At 42.6% G+C, this 17,716-nt stretch overlaps 1 protein-coding gene across 1 annotated transcript in view; it reads left to right on the top strand.

The window, feature by feature from the left end:
- Positions 1 to 17,716, top strand: part of RALGAPA2 (Ral GTPase activating protein catalytic subunit alpha 2) — a 186,195-nt gene that overhangs the window by 59,062 nt on the left and 109,417 nt on the right. Inside the window, exons 19-22 of the mRNA XM_056862277.1 lie at positions 569 to 647; positions 830 to 1,006; positions 13,635 to 13,828; positions 15,956 to 16,054. Coding sequence (XP_056718255.1) covers positions 569 to 647; positions 830 to 1,006; positions 13,635 to 13,828; positions 15,956 to 16,054 — 549 coding nt within the window. The remainder of the gene's footprint in view (positions 1 to 568; positions 648 to 829; positions 1,007 to 13,634; positions 13,829 to 15,955; positions 16,055 to 17,716) is intronic.

The raw sequence follows: 17,716 nt of genomic DNA on the forward strand, positions 1-17,716 counted from the left end.
CTGTATGATAACATCTAGAGAAAAGTTTCACTGATATTAAGATTAAGTCATTTCACTGATATAATTTCACTGATATTACAATGAGATGAAGTAAAGGGAGGATTTGTCTAGATCAGTGGTTCCCAAACTTTTCTGTCCACTGCCCCCTTGGTTCCACAAACTCAACCCCAGTGCCCCCTACCCTATCCAACAACACAGTTGAAGGAGCCCACCTCTAGCACCCCCCCTGCTGCCCCCTTGCCTCTTACTGCCCCCCCTAGGTAATCCCACCGCCCCCCAGGGGGAGGTACTGCCCACTTTGGGAACTACTGGTCTAGATAGATGACACTGCCTTATCTTTCATAGGTTTGCGATCTGCTTCTAGTCTGAGGACTCTCTTATGAATATCTTTTTAAGCTGCTCAATGTCTGTGGTTGTTTTATGCTGTTTTAATGGGGGGGTTGTATTTTAGCTGTGAGCTGTCTCTGGAGAGGCAGCATATAAATTTTCTAAATAAATAAATTGCCAATACAATAATTGTAAATTGTGCATTAAGAGGAGTTTTTCTTTCTTAAAACGTTGCATGCAGGCAGGGAACGGTCCAACTGAATTAGATCCCAACGCTGACCTGCAGCACTTGCATGGAAGCCACAAGGAAAGAGAAAAGAGTGAGTGTCAGTAAACTGCATGTTGTTTGTTTCTGTTCTGGAGTATCATGTAGAATGCATGGGTGTCAATTAATTGTATTTTTGATAAGAACCATAATTTTCAGTTTGAATATCATGTTCTGAAGAATTACTTTTTCACTGGGTTGCTTTTTCCATTATCTATTAATTTTTTGGTTACGTAGCTGAAAGTGTAAGCAGCGACACATCCATTGGATGCCACAGTGAAGTTGACATCAACCTCGTTCCCTGGCAAGTATGTGAAGAAGATCAAGATGCCAGCATGCCAGCCGATGTATCTGTTGATCCAGACGCATGCCCCTGGTTACCACTGAATCCTTCAGATGTCACAAATTTAACAGGTATTTTTCTGTTCAAGGAAGCACAGTGCATATGTCTGAACATAAGAACATAAGAAAGGCTCTACTGAATAAGACCAAGGCCCATCAAGTCTGTTCACACAGTGGCCAACCAGGTGCCTCTAGGAAGCCACAAACAAGATGACTGCAGCAGCACCCAGTATAACAGGCATGCTCCTCTGATACTAGAAAGAATAGGTATGCAGCATGACTAGTATCCATTTTAACTAATAGCCATGAATAACCCTTTCCTCCATGAATATGTCCACTCCCCTCTTAAAGCCTTCCAAGTTGGCAGCCATCACCACATCCTGGGGCAGGGAGTTCCACATGCGTTGTGTGAAAAAATACTTCCTTTTATCTGTTTTGAATCTGTCACCCACCAGCTTCAGCAGCTGGCCCCAAGTTCTACTATTATGGGAGAGGGAGAAAAACATCTCCCTGTTCTCTCTCTCCAAACCATGCATAATTTTATAGACCTCTATCATGTCTCCCCTCAGCCACCTTCTTTCCAAGCTAAATAGCCCTAAGCATTTTAACCCCTTCTCATAGGGCAGTTGCTCTTGTCCCCTAATCATTTTGGTTGCTCTTTTCTGCACCTTCTCAAGCTCTGTAATATCCTTTTTTAGGTGTGGTGGCCAGAACTGTACACAGTATTCCAAGTGTGGTCTCACCATAGATTTGTACAAGGGCAGTATGTTATCAGCAGTTTTATTCTCAATTCCTCGTCTATGGCCAGCATGGAATTTGCCTTTTACACAGCAGCCGCACACTGGGTTGACATCTTCATCGAGCTATCCACTACCACCCCAAGATCCCTTTCTTGGTCTGTCGCTGCCAGCACAGATCCCATCAGTGTATATGTGAAGTCTGCATGGAGATTGTGTTTCTGTGTGTGCATAAAATAGATCTAGAGTTATTTGTATGTTTCCAGCCTCCCCTACACTCCACAAACAAGAGAGCGAGGTCTGGGCCTATTTTACTTCAGGCTGGTAGTTTCCTGTCACTCAGGCTTTACTACCTCAGCCTTGAGGTTCGTTTCTGGAAAGGGGAAGAGTCACACACAAACTCGCCTCACACCTTTGCTTAAATAACTCAAAAAAGTGTATTGATATCAGAGAAAAAGGAAAGCAAACTCTCATACCATCACTGGCAATAAAGGGGAAATCTAAAAAAAAACCTTAAAGTGACTAAATAGCTGTGCTAACTACTGTAGGGTTCCTGTCTCCCCACAACTCGACAAGCAAGAGAGAGAGACCGGGACCTATTTTATTTGGGGCCAGTGGTTTCCCAATACTCAGGCTTTACTACTCCAGCTTTGAGGTTCATTTCTGGGCAGGGGAGAGCCATGCACAGACTAGCCTCACACCTTTGCTTAAATAATACAACAAAGTTTATTGGTTTCAGAGAGAGCGAAAGAAAAGTGAACTCTCACACCATCGCAGGCAATTAAAAAGGAAAAATAACAAAACATAAAGCAGCTAAATAGCTATGCAACTTACAAAGCAGAGCTGGTCCCATTCATTCTTACTGCCAGTCCCTGTAGCAAAAGCCAAAGAACCTGAAAGAAGCCTCCCCTCTCCCAAGCAACCTCCCTTTTTCACTTAATGGCCGACTTTGGCTTCCTCCCTCCTTATTAGTTTCACCTGTTCCCAAAACGATCCCAGCTGTGGCTCCCGAGGGCATGAAACTCAAGGCCGGATTGCTCCTTGCGCCAGCCCAGCTGTTCCAATGGCTTCTTCCTTACAACTACTTACAAAGCAGAGTTGATCCCATTCACTCTTACTGCCAGTCTGTGTAGCAAAATATGAAAACCCGAAAGAGAAAAAGTTCCCTCCATGGAAAAACATCCCTTGTTCACTTAATAGGCCCCATGGTGTAGTGGTTAAGAGTGGTGGTTTGGAGCGGTGGACCAACATCTGGAGAATTCAATTCAATTCAAAAACCTTTATTGGCATAACAAATCATACAAGGTATTCCAGAATTTGACAAATGATAAAAACATCAATATCGAAATCTGTAGCAATAGATATGACTAAAATGAGGTATGCCGGAGTACAGTGAATATAAGGTATATATAGAAAACGAGTGTCTACAAGTAACCGGAATAGCAGCTATTATATTTTTTGTTTGATTTTTATCATTAGAGCTTGTTTCAAAAATATGGCTACTATTTCTGTAGTTTCTGGATCATACCCGTTCAGTAAAAGTCTAAACAAAGAGTGGGGGGAAGAGTTCCTATCCAAAATTGATGGCATTAAAAATGTAGTACGTAGGTCCTCTAGCATTTCACATTCCAATAAAATATGATAAATGGAGTCTGATTCAAGCCACAGCCACAAATTCTCTTTTCCAAAGGGGTACCACTAAATCTCCCGAATAAAACCGCCGATGGGAAGGCGTTTAGTCTAGCTAGCATAAAGGCCCTGCGGAGGGAAGGATCACTTAGAAAGTAGAAGTAATCCTGGAGGAATCCAAAATTAACAGAAAGACCCAATTTGGATGAAGAACAAGATAAAGGAGTTGCAGGCAGGATTGTTTGTCTTCCATTGTCAAGTAGTCTTTGCTTAATAACTCGGAAAATAGTTTGGCTATCCAGCATCAATAAATTGTCTATATCTAATCCCAAGGTTTTCAGTTTGTGTGGAATAAGCATGAACCACTCTGTATCTGCAGCTTCTTTTAATAAAAAGGGAGTAAGACGATTTTCATCTGGAGAACCCAGTTTGATTCCCCACTCCTCCACATAAGCGGCAGATGCTAATCTGGCAAACTGGATTTGTTTCCCCACTCCTCCACATGAAGCCAGCTGGGTGACCTTGGGCTAGTCACAGCTCTCTTAGAGCTCTCTCAGCCCCACCTACCTCACAGGGTGTCTGTTGTGGGGAGGGGAAGAGAAGGTGATCTTAAGCCTCACCTACTTCAAAGGGTCGCTGTAAGGATTAAATGGGGAAGATGTAAGCTGCTTTGGGTCCCAGTTGGGCAGAAAGACAGCATGTAAATGAAGCAAATAAATAAATATTGCCCCAAGACTCCTGCCTGGGGTCAGCTGCTTGGAACACATAACTCTACACTGCATCAATTGCATAGGTTGCCTGCTTGTTTTTGGGCCCAATTTTAAGTGCTGATTTAAAGGCCTTCATGACCTGGGGCCCTCATACATATCTAACCACATTTCCTGGTGTACTTTTCTGGCCAGTTGCATTCTTCCAACAGCCTCCTGGGATTGTCTTTAGGGTAGTGGTAGGTCTGTTCCTCTGGACTGGATGGCCAGAATGGATGGGGAGGGCCCCTTCACTTGTTGCATTTAGGAAGCTGTGTAAGGTGCCCTTATTTCCAAGGGCATTTGGTGGAGAACAACTTGAGCTTTGCCCAAGCTTATCAGGGTTTGGAAGCTAAGCAGGGTCAGCCTTGGTCAGTATTAGGATGGGAGACCACCAAGGAAGACTAGGCTTGCTATGCAGAGGAAGGCAATGACAGACCATCTCTGCTTGTCTCTTGCCTCAAACACCCTGTGGATGAGGTTGCCATGAAACATTTGTGGCTCAACAGCACATTCTTCTAAGCTGATTTGGCTGTGGGTTTTTTTATTGTTCATTTAGATTGATATTTCAGAGGCCTCACTTGGGTACTCCCGTAATCAGAGGCTATATGAGTGGCAACACTAGAACGGGCCTTCTTGGTTGAGGCACCAAAATTGTGGATTTCTCTCTCCAGAGAGATTAATCTGTCCCCCTTTCTTTTTGTCCTCCGTCAGTATGTGATGACTTGTGTTTTATTTGGTGTTCCTTCACTGACCCTCCTTCCTGATTCATACCCCTGCTTTTCTCCCCAATGGGGACCAAGAGTGGCTTACATCATTCTTCTCTCTTTCATTCTACCCTCATAACCTCAAACCTGGGTTTTCCAGATCCTGTTCTGATACTCTGACCACTTCACAATACTGGCTTTCCACACTGGGTAGCAAGGCGGTATACAAATGTTTTAAATAAATACAATTTCCAAGGGCCAGAATGGGCTGCAGTAATGGAGATAAATTCGGGAAAACTGTATGCTTTCCATGCATAGATAGTTGAGCACAAGCCATTGCAGTTAGCTTTCCTGTTCCCCTCCTATTTTTATGGTTTTCAAGGTTTCGCTGAGAAATAGGTTCCATTCTGTTCTTTCTCTTCCCCTCCCTGAATAGCTGCTTGTTCTTTTTGCTTAGTATTTAATAACTGTGGCTCAGATTCTGTGCCTCCTTTCTGTCAGAGCAAAAAGCCTTCTCCCAGGACGGGAGGGACTGCTGATACAAGAGGCTGCCGGGGCAGCTTCTGCCTCTTCTTCACTTCAGCTGCTCAGCTTGAATAACTTGACGCCACAAGTCTCTCACTTGGGCTGCCAACCTCTAGGTGGGACCTGGAGTTCTCCTGGAATTACAACTTATCTCCGGACTACAACGATCAGTTCCCCTGAAGGAAATGGTAGCTTTGGAGGGTAACCTCTATATAATCACACCTCTATATAATCACATCCCTGCTAAGCTCCTTCCCCTCCCCAGACTTTACCCCAAAATCTCCAGGAATTTCCTGGGTAAAGTGAGAAAGATCCACCTCTATCAACACCTCTTTGTGATGCTGCATAGTATCCAACCCAAGGAGCATATATGGAGGGTGAGAGTAAGCCAAAAAAGGCTGAATAGATAAAATCTATTACAGAAACATATAATGCTAGTAGAACAATTGTACTTTAATAGATAGCCAGCATGGTGTAGTGGTTACGAGCAGTGAACTCTAATCTGGAGAACCAGGTTCAGTTCCCCACTCCTCCACATGAAACCTGCTGGGTGACCTTGGCCCAGTCACAGTTTTCTCTGAACTCTCTCAGCCCACGAGGCAGGCAATGGCAAACCACCTCCCAATGTCTCTTGCCTTGAAAACGCTACGGGGTTGCCATAAATCAGCTGTGGCTTGACCACACTTTCCACCACCACTTTAATAGACATGTAAGATATTAATAAGTAAGAAAGCATTCACATTAAAACATCATACAATCCATCCTCCAGTGGATTGGGGAATTACCTTGCATTAATCCTCTCAAGAAGCACATCTGGTAGAGAGCTCTTGTATTCCTTTTTACAGAACAGACAAAAGCTTCCGATGTTTGCTTGTGGTTCAGGCAATTCTTGTCCCTTGTTGTTTGAGGCTCAAAAGTTAGCACCGTAACTCTTTGAAAGATGTTTCTTTCTTTTTTTAATGCTTTTATTCATTTTTAAAAGGGGTACAGAAACAAGAAAAAAAAGGGGAAAGGCAAATAGGGAAGGTTTTACACTTCATCATGCAAATCTATACTACTCATTACTGAGTTTTTGTCCTGAAATGCTGTCTGTCTATATTTATATACACACATACAAAAACACGTTTGGTCTGTCTCATAGTAAAAATTGCGGGTTCTCCCAGCTTTGGCTTGGGTGGAATCCTGAGTGCGCTGTCCTTGCGGTTTGGGGATGGCCTAGACCAATTCTCATCCGTACCTTTCGTAGAATGGTCGCCACTTTTGTTGGTGCTCTTCTAATTGCATGCCGTGTATTAGGTTTGTTAGTCTTGCCATTGTGGCGTACGCCATCATTTTTGTGACCCATTCAAATATTTCTGGGATTTCCTTGTTTTTCCAGTATCTTGCATATAGAACTCTCGCCGCCGTCACCGCATATTGGAACATTTCTTTTTGCATGGTCTGTATCTGGGATGGTACTGTTCCTAAGAGCATAAACTTCAGGTGTAAGTCGAAATCCACCTGAAGCATTTCCAGAATCTCTGTGTGTATTCGCTTCCAATATTTCTGAGCTTTTTTACAGGTCCACCATTGGTGGTAAAAGGTTCCTTCTGTTTCCGAGCACTTCCAGCAATTCGCCTGGCTGGATTTGTACATTGTAAGTCTGTGGGTGCCAGGTACCATTGGTAGTATATTTTGTACCAGTTTTCTCGGACATCTTGGGACTTTGAGAATTCGATTTCAGAGTTCCACATCCTCTCCCATTCTTGCATTGGGATCGTTTCCTCAAAGTTCTGCATCCATTTTATCATACACGTTTTGACTTGTTCCTCAGGGCTCTCCATGGCCAGCAGCATCTTGTAGATTTTGGAGAGCAGGTGATCTTGGGATTTGGTTATCAGTTGTTCAAATATTGTGGGTGTCTCGGAGGGGTTGTATTCAGTCTTTAGTCCGTGGATTACTTGGTGGTATGCAAACCATGTTATTCTGACGTTTTCTGCCTTTAGCTCCTCAAGTGTTTTGATCTGGCGATTTTCCTTCACAAGCCCACCATAAGTCAGGTGGTCGTTAAGTTTCCTACCTCCCAGATCCAGGTATGCTTCGATAGGTGACATCAGGTTTGACACATGCGGACTAAGCATCCATCTCAGGGAGTTCTAGGTTTTCAACAGATTGAAGGTAATGGAATCCCGGTGCAGAGACTTGGGCAGTATTTTTGGAGTTTTTGACCATAGCCAAAAATGAAAGCCTTTTCCTAGCGGGGCTTTTTCCAGTTTGATTTTACGATCTTCTGGGTATAGGACCCAATCCGTGATAGCTACCAGCGCTGCCGGTAGTGACAGTCCTCCCCTCTCTGTCATCTTGTAACACCGCAAGCCTGACTCTGGGTTTCTTTCCTCTCCAGACAAATTTGTTAATAGCTCTTTGCCATTGATCTATTAGTGTTTTGCCATTAATCTATTAGTGTCTATTGGTAGCGTTTGAAACAGAAAGTTTATTCTTGGTAGTACGTTCATCTTGATTGTAGAGATTCTGCCAAGCCAAGATATTTGTAACCTGTTCCATCAGTCTAAGTCTTTCTCGATTTTGGACCATGTCTCTCTGTAGTTCAAGTTGAACAGTGTCGTTTCCGGTTGGGATTCTTATTCCCAGATATTTGACACTTTTCTTTGGAGTTGAGCATTGGATGAATTCTTGGATTTCCGATTTTTCCCGGTTGGTCAGATTATAAAAGACCATGTTGGTCTTTTGTGTGTTTAACTTATTGTAAGGTCTGAGTTCACCTGTCAAATCCCAATCACCAGACGTCCAGACAGAGTAATCTAAGAAGCAGTTTATTTGGGAAGCATAAGGTGTATCGCAGCAACTTACAGGAAAAGGTATGAGGACTCTAGTGGAGGGGAAGCGGGCAGGTAGAAACATATACATCAGAAAGGCACCGTTGGATACCAAGCTGAGCCTGGTTCCCATGATACATTACAGTTATCGCGCCAACTGGGCGCAGGGCATCATAACAAACTTCTGAGCTACTTGACCTTGAATCCAGCTGCGCTCCCAACCTGGAGCTCACATTTATATCCGGAGAAGTAGCTGAAACAGTCAATTTCGTGTTTGAGTGCTTAGATCAAAGCCTTAGGATCTTGACAGATCAGCACTACATCGTCTGCATAGCTTCTAATCTTGTATTCCTGATTGTCAGGAGCAAGCCAGGGGGATGGTATGCGGTAGTGCGATTGTGCTGCTCCCAGGTGCTGTTGTGCTGTTCTGTTAAAGGCCAATCTGTGCCCCTTGTTTAGTCTTCATAAATTCCCATACTGTGGGAATTGCCAAATGCTCCTTCCTGCCTCTGGGAGGGGGGATGTCTAGGTTACCAGTTATCTCCTGTTGCTTTTCCATATATGCTCTGCACCTTGCCTTTGCTCCTTACTAGTGTCCTTTAGAATATGGCTTCTGAAACCTGTTGATTCAAACCAAATAAAACTGCTTTCGTGGACTTGCCGTCTGCTGGAATCTGTTTATGGTTTTGCCGCAGGGCTAGAGCTTACACTGATCTTCAAATTTTAGTCCTTTGATTTTGTTGTTTAGTCTTATTTTGTTAGCCAGTGCTTCCATGGCTAGGTTGAATAAGAGTGGTGATAGTGGGCATCCTTGTCTTGTTCCCTTCTTTATGTTGAAGTTGTCCATCAGTGCCCCATTAATCAACAGTCTTGCACTTTGGGTTGGGTATATTACCCATATTGCAGTTATGAATTCCTTCCCGCAGTCCATTTGCTGTAGTGTTGCTAGAAGAAAGTTCCATGACACATTGTCAAACGCTTTTTCTGCATCCAAAAATAGCATTGCAGCCTTTTTCTTGTGCATTTTGGCATGTTGTATTGCCGCTAATACCACTCTTACATTGTCTTTCAGTTGCCTCCTTGGAATGAAGCCCGTCTGGTCTGGATGAATTATCTTGTGAACGCATTTTTTGAGCCGCTCAGTTAGAATGGTCGTTAGAATTTTTTAATCCGCGTTTAGTAAGGATATGGGTCTGTAGGCCTTAGGTGAGTGTTTCTCTCGTTCGGCCTTGGGGATGAGTGAGATGTGAGCTTGCCAGGACCTTGGTATCTCCCCTTTTTGTAGTATGTCATTGTAGACCTGTTCTAGAATTGGGATCAGGGAATCCTCAAGCGCTTTGTAGTAGCTTGCGGTTAGACCGTCTGGACCTGGCGCTTTGTCGGGTTTTAGCTTCTTGAATGCATCCATAATTTCTTGTGTCGTAATCTTTTGGTTAAGTAGTTGCCGGTCATCGTCGGTTAATTCTTTTAGATTGGCAGATTTGATATAGTCTTTTAGTCCTAGTTGTTCCGTATCTGTATTTTGATATAAGTCCGCGTAGAAAGTTCTGAAAGTCTTGTGGATGTCTTCCTCCTTGTTGGAGAGGCTGTCTCCTTTTTGGACCGCCAGAATTCTTTTCTTTTCCGACTCCCTTTTCAGCGTATTCGCCAGGAATTTACCTGGTTTATTAGCCTGTTCAAAGTATTTTTGTTTAACAAATCTCATTTTCTTCTGCATTTCTTCCAATTCTTCCTGTGCAATTTGGTGTTTCAGCTTGGAGATTTTCCGATAAATTAGAGGATCTCCTGATTCTTGGTGCTCTTCTTCTAGTTGACGCAGTCGTTGGTGTAGGTCAGACAGTACTTGCTCTCTTTCTTTCTTTAGCCTGGATGCCAGTGCGATTAGCTTTCCCCTCATGTAGGCTTTGCTGGCGTCCCAGATGGATCTGGGCGCCATACCCGGGGTCGTGTTGGTCTCGAGAAAGGATTTGATGTCCTTCCGGCATTGTTCCAGAATTTCCTTCCTTAAGAGCAGGTTGTTGTTCATTCTCCATCTTCTTAACCCTGTCCTTGAGCCCCGGAGGGTCATTTCGATGGGATTGTGGTCCACATGGGTTGCAGGCAGGATGTTGACTTCCCCTAGCTTGTTGAGTAGGGAGCTGGATACCCAGGCCTTATTGATTCTTGAGTAAGACTTATGTCGGGTAGAGAAGAAAGTGTAGTCTCTTTCCGCTCGGTGTTTGTATCGCCATGCGTCTGTGAGATTCCAGTCTTCCAGAAATTGAAAGACCAGCTTCGGTAGTTTACAGCCTTTGTATTTCGTTGATTTGTCCAATTTTGTGTTCATCACTCCATTCATATCTCCTATGATCAGTACTTCTCCTTGCTGAAAATACGTTAGTTCTCGAAAAAATGACCTGAAGAACGTTTCCTTCGCTTGGTTCAGAGCATAGATGTTGGCTACTGTGAACTTTTGACCACCTGCGCCTTGCATTAATAGGATCAGGTATGTTCCCTTTCCATCTTTTATTGAGTCAATTACTGTCAGCTTGTTGCTTTTGATGTAGATTGCTACGCCTCGTTTCTTGGTTCGTGATGATGAGGCAAACAGTGCCCCTAGTTTGTTGCATTGCAGGTATTTTTCTTGTGTATCTTTGGTATGGGTTTCCTGGAGGCAAGTAATGTCTGATGATGTTTTCAAGAGCTTGTGGAATATCTTTTTCCTTTTGGTTGGAGAGTTGAGATGTTGGCGTTCACCAACGTTATCTTTAGGTTTTCCTTGCTATTCTGTTGCAACCACTTCAGATGATTAGTGCTTTCCTGGTTCCTCTGTAGAAATTCCGGCAGGTGTTGGAGTCCCCTTCTGGTTCTTCTCGGCTTCACCAGTCAGCTGTCGTGTCTTCGGCAGGATCTCTTTCGTGGATGCTCCTGTTGTTCTGTTGATCTGGATTCTCTCTTTTGTGCGTGTGCTTTGGTCGGCCTGCTCCACGTCTACAACCTCCTCTGTTGTTGCTCTGCTCTTTCGGTCCTTTCTAGTCTCTGTGTCACGTGTGGAGCCGTAGCTCTCGTATCGTTTGAGGTGTTCCCTTGGTCTTTCCGATTGAAAGGAATGGTCAGAAGATAATTCGCCTATAAGTCGGTCAGCTTCTTCCTTGTTTTTGATGATCCTTCTTCCTCTTGATAGATGTTTAAGGCGTAGGGTGCAATCCAACAAAATCTTATGTTCTTTTGCTGAAGTATAGTTCTCAGTTCGTTGAGTTGTTTTCTCTTTTGGATCATCGCAGGTGACAAGTCTGTGAGGACTGAGATGTCTCTCTCTTCGTAAGACAGTCTCTTGCTTCTTTGTGCCCTAAGTATTTCGTCCCTGGCTTTCAGGCTAGAGAATTTTACCAAGACGTCTCGGTGTTTGGAATTTTCTTGTGAAGGCTGAGTCAATTCTGAATGTTTTGTCAATTTGCAGGAAGTCTCGCCTGAAACCATAGGCTTCGTGTAGCAAGTTTGTACTTCAGCTTCCAAGTCTGTTAGTCCAAAGGTTTCAGGCAGGCCTCTGAGTTTTAAATTATTTCCACTATTGATGGTGTCCTGAAGGTCGAACTTTTCTTCTGCTTCTTGGTGTTTCGCCTTGTGTGCCCGAAGCGTTATTGTTTGCTGCTCTAGCTTCTCTTCTAGCTTCTGATGTTTCAGTTGTAGTGTTTTGAACTCTGGCATTGTCGTCAATTTTCTTTTCTATCCTTTGCAGCGACTCCTGGATGCTTTGTTTGGTGTCCTCTTTCCTTTTTTTGTTATCTTCGCCAAGTTGTATTATCAGGGACTTGACGTCATCCATTCGTGAATCTTCTTCTTTTTGGGTTGTGGTCTTTTTCCTCGTTTTTGTCATCTCTGAGGTGTTGACTGCTTTCAGGTGTGAGGACCTGGAGGTTTGCTGCAGGCGGTAGATTATCTATAAGGCTGATGGATTTAGAGCATCGCGCAAGATTGCGCCCCCCTCTCAATTGACCACTGACTGCCGGCTAGCCAATCGGTACAATCAATCCTGCAGAGGCATGACTTCGGGTCCGCAGTTGTTGAAGTCAGTTCTCAGTTCATCAATATTCGGGATTGCACGACTTCACCAGATATGGTCAGCCCAGCGCAGGCACAGCTTCAGATCAACATCAATTTAGAAGAGGTTTTCAATTCCTCAATCTATTTCCAATTCATCGCTATTCTGGATTACACCACTTAATCAAATAAAGGTTCATTCAATGTAAACACAACTTCAAGTCAATATCAGGTAGAATCAGGTTTAAGTTCATCAATATTCAGGATTGTGCCACTTAATCAAATACTGTCAGTTCAATGTAAACACGGCTTCAAGTCAATATCAGGTAGAAATGCTAAGCATATTGAACAGGAAAATAACAGAGGAGAGTGAAGTTGTCTGGCCAAAATCTACAAATACTGAATTCTTTGCCAGTGCTAGATTTTCAGAAGAAAATGTCTCTAAATAGGAAAAATTGATTAATTGTAACAAAATCGGATCACTATTAAAATAATAGAAAACGGTAACTGTTTGCTTCATTTATAACAGGATGGAGTCTGAAAATATTTTTCCTTATCTACCCTACTCCCATTTGCACAAGGGATCCCTTCTACTCTCCCGAGAGGTCTGAGGGCATCTGTTGAGGAGGTTGCCCTAGGCTTGAAGCTTCCTCTTTATGTGGCGGTTTGGGCAGTGTCTTGAGCCAGGTTGCCATGATCAGCCATTCCCCTTGGGGCCATCCAGTCACTGTGTAGTATGGAGTGAGTTAAGCGGTCTGGTCTAGGTTGCCTCTTAATTAGATGTGATAAAAATGGTTCCCTGAGGCCTTTGGTCTCAGAGTCCTCTGCTCTTCTCATATGAATTGTTAGGCGCTGTCCTTTTAGTTTTCTAATAAGCTCTAGGATGTTTACTGTAGAGAATATTTTGTGACTTTTTCCTTTTGTATCCCCAGCTGGTGATCTTTCATAAATACCATTACACATCTGATTCATAATGGCCATTGCCACCAAGGGCAGATAAAAGGGGTAGTCCCAAACCAATTGTGACTTCCTGTACCACCCCTTTATTTTCTCCTGTATAAATGAATGGCAGCTATTTATTCCTATGGGGAGGGGGAGTAAAAGTATTGTCCTAGAGAAACTGTACTGAAGACAAATCCTTCCCTTGATATGTGACACTGGGCAGCCAGCCCTCAGTGATGGGGATCCCAGAGGAAGCATCTGTGTGCAGAGCAGACGTAGATGTGCTTAATGTGCAAGCCTGCTTTTGCGCATCCTTGAACATCTTATGGGTTATGTGCTGTCAAGTTGCTTCCGATTTATGCCAATTCTATAAATCGGTGCCCTCCAAAATGTCTTGTGATTAACAGCCTTCCTCAGGTCTTTCAAGCAGAAGGCCTTGTCTTTCTTTATTGAGTCAATCCATCTCATGTTAGTCTTCCTATTTTTCTGTTGCCTTCAACTTTTGGTCTTCCTATTTTCCTGCTGTCTTCAACATGTTGTTAGTAACTAATAAAAAAAAACCCTGTTTCCTCTTCTAGACAGCACTGAGTTCCTTGCCGATGACTGCAGTATAATTGCTGGTGGGAATCTCATTGGATGGCATCCAGATTCTGCTGCCGTGTTATGGCGAAGAATATTGGGAATTCTTGGAGATGTAAACAATATTCAGTCTCCTAAAATACATGCCAGAATTTTTGAATATCTTTATGTGCTGTGGTACAAATTGGCAAAGGTAAGGTGGAATGCAGTTTATTAGTAATAAAACAAGTTGAACCGTGTTGGCTGCTCAAATAATTAACCACATAGCACTGTTGACCATCTTTTTATCAGAAAATCACTGAGTAACACTTTTTAAAGCTTTTCTTAAAATTTTATGAATGTATTTATTCACTCATTTTCCTTTCAAACTCCCTTGTCCCAAAGGTCTTGAGCAGTAAATGGGGAGCCTTTATTTCTTTAAGGAAAATATGGTGGATAGATATTTGGCCGCCACCGGTGTTTTTTTTGGATCTCTATCCACCAGCAGAAAGGGGACTACTTTGTCTTTTGGTACGGTGGCAGATAATTTAATTAGAATAGCAGTAATCCATTGATCGCGGTACGTATTGTATAGGGGACATTCCAACATCATATGAGAGAATGTGTCAACTCTCTTCAGGTCACATGGGCAGAGTCTATCTGAATAAGGTAAGTTAGCGTATATACCTTTTAGCACTGCTGAAGGAGCGACATTCAGGCAAGCAAGCATAAAAGCTCTGTGGTAACAAGGGATTGTTAGATTGCTAAAATAAGCTGGGGTTCGCAAAGGTGGAAGGATACCCCAAATCAGCTTAATTTATTTATTAAAATATTGGTACCCTGCCTTTCTTCTTAGCTCAAGATGGCTAACACTACGATAGACTATTGGAATGAAGTGTGTCTTAAATATATGAAATAAAAGTATCAACTTATTGTCGAAGGCTTTCACGGTCAGAGTTCATTGGTTCTTGTAGGTTATCCGGGCTGTGTAACCGTGGTCTTGGTATTTTCTTTCCTGACGTTTCGCCAGCAGCTGTGGCAGGCATCTTCAGAGGAGTAACACTGAAGAACAGTGTCTCTCAGTGTCAACTGTGTAGGAAGAGTAATATATAGTCAGAAAGGGGTTGGGTTGAGCTGAATCATTGTCCTGCAAAAAGTATCAAAGGTAATGTGCTAATCATTGTCCTGTAAGTATCAAGATAATGTGCTAATGAGGGTGTGATATGTTAATATGGAACCATTGTATCCTGAAGTGATCTGTTAATGTGTGAAATCCAAAGCTAATCTGCATGGCTATTGTTGACTGTAGTCTTTGTTAGTCTGGAGGTTTTCAGGACAGGAAGCCATGAATAAGGCTTGGCTTCCTGTCCTGAAAACCTCCAGACTAACAAAGAATGATTCAGCTCAACCCAACCCCTCTGAAGATGCCTGCCACAGCTGCTGGCGAAACGTCAGGAAAGAAAATACCAAGACCACGGTTAAACAGCCCGGATAACCTACAAGAACCAAAAAGTATCAACTGTCTCCCAACTCTAATTTTTGAATGTATGTTTTTCAACATTTCCTGACCTCTGCAATTGTTCCTATGTATCTAACAGAGGGAAGAACAGCTCAATAATTACCTTATACTAACTGGATTACAATAATTGTTAAAAAGAATCCTACAAATGAGACATTAAAATAAGCAAACCGTTTTCCCGTTCCATTGTATATCTCTGACTGGTGATCTGTTGGGACATATTTCCTAAGAAAGAATGGGCTTTATAACAACTATGCCAGTTATATGACCACCCCCATCTCATGACAGTGGAGAAGAAAAGAAGATAATCTGCAATGAGGAGAAAATTTCACTGGCCTTGCGTTGACACCCTGTGTGATGAAGGGTGGTGGTGTGGCAAGAGATTGGCTTGGACCCCACCTACAGTTTCTGTGGGTGGAAGGAGGGGTGATGCTTTCTTATTCCCCCCCTCCTGCGGGAGACCTCTGATTCCCACCCAAGCTATTCCTGGGGGGCGGGTCACCCAGGAGCAGTAAGGGGGCAGTTGGGGCTACCACAGAAGAGGAGAATTCATGAAAAGTGCCCTCCTTGCACCCATATAAATTCTAGGCAGGATCAAAGTCAATGACTAGCACAGGGAACTTCTTGTCTCAGGCTCCAGCTACATTCTCTTTAATTTAAGAGCCCCCTTGAGCTTGGGATTTTCCAAGAGAGCAGCCGAAAAAACAAAAACAGTGAAGCCTATTCTTTACCTACAGAAGGGTAAGAGAGAAACATGGTATTTCATTTTCTCTTGTTGAGATTTTGAATGTTTGACTAACTGCATGGATTTCTTTTATTTAGATAAGAGACAATCTTGCGATCAGTCTGGATAACCAATCGACTCCCTCACCTCCTGTTTTAATTCCACCACTGAGAATATTTGCATCATGGTTGTTCAAAGTAAGTTTGAAAAGTTTTACACAATCAGTATGGTTTGTAGAACCCTTTCATGCATATTGTTCTAGATGAATTTTTTACTGTTTTGTCCACCTTTAAGCTTGCATTATTAAGCCCCAAGCTAAGAATGACTTACTGTGTTAATCTGCAGCTTCCTTGAATATCAGTAAACGTAGCCATTGTATACACCTGAGTATACATAATTGTATACGTAATAGCTGGGCCTTTCAGATTCTTTTGCTCCTGACTTCTTGTTATGGATAAATAAAATAAAAACTACACACTCAGAGATGCAGTTTATTAAAGAAAAGATCTGAGTGGTGGCAGCGCAAAGGGACAGAAATAGGTGGAAAGGTATATGTATGAGAACGTGTATGAGCCTTCCGAGATCCACTGCCTAGGCAAACAGGCAGTAGCTGAGAGAAGTGCTGCTGGCCTGTTTTGCCACAGTAATAAATGATAAATGCAAATTCTGTGCTATGTCTAGCTTCTCGTAGACAAACAACATGTTTTTGTTATTTTTTTTACTTCATATGTACCCTCCTTTCTCCCCAACAGGCTTATAATACCTTTTTCCTCACAACAACCCTGTGAGGTAGATTAAGTTGTGAGAGTGCGACTGGCCCAAGGTCACCCAGGAAGCTTCCATGGCAGAGTGGGGATCTGAACCTGAGTCTCCCAGATCCTAGTCTAAAACTCCCAGTTCCTAGTCCAGCCAACTATACCATACTTGCTATACAATCACAATACAACTGCAGGGCCCAGTAACTTTGATACTTTTAAAAATAGATATGTAATGTTGACAACAGTTTTCCATTAGTTTGCTGTCTCTTGATTAATCTACCAGATAGGAAGAAAATGATACTGTTAGCCTGAACTGTAAACATTCCTTGGATAATTCCTGTGGTAGTGACAACATCAACAGTCTTCTCCCCTTGGTGAAGGAGGCATAATACTCACTTGGCGTTGTTGGATTTCATTGATTAAATGGACCTGTTCCCATGAACACACTGTTATTAAGCCGGAAAAGGAATAGGCTTGTTACCAGCTCTTTATTTCAAGGACCTGATCCTTATTTAGTATTAATAGACATATTCATGGGAAAGAAAAGATGGACCATAACTGTAAAAACTAACTCATTATGAAGACTGCATGTTCTAATATAGCCCTGTTAATTTTCTAATATGATACATTTGATTACTCTCTCACATGTTCCTTATTTTGAAGCTCTCCAGTTGGCACCTCTAGATAAGAATAGAACAATTTCTAGATAGAAACTTGTCTTTGTTCTCTACAAGGGTTTTTAAGCCTTGCATCTTTTACCTTCTATGCTATTTAAGGTCTGTGCTTATGTCAGGAAATTTTGTTTATCTGCTGTGTCTGTGTCCCGATTCAACAAATATTATTTATGTACCTTGAAGGCCTTACAGTTGATTGATAAAACTGGATTAATTCTATAGAAAACACCTACTTTCTTTTAGCAGATACTTCACATGTTGTGTTATGACTGTCCCATCCTAGAAGAGGGATTCCCTCCTTGCAGTGTGGGAGAGAAGGCAGAATGCCTCTTGTAAGATAGCACCTGCAATGCCATACAAGTTTCTCTGACTTACTCGAAACAGTTTAAAATATTATAAAAACACCTGCTGCTTGGTTCAATTTGGA

This window comes from Euleptes europaea, chromosome 17 (assembly GCF_029931775.1).
Source record: "Euleptes europaea isolate rEulEur1 chromosome 17, rEulEur1.hap1, whole genome shotgun sequence".
Lineage (NCBI taxonomy): Eukaryota > Metazoa > Chordata > Lepidosauria > Squamata > Sphaerodactylidae > Euleptes > Euleptes europaea.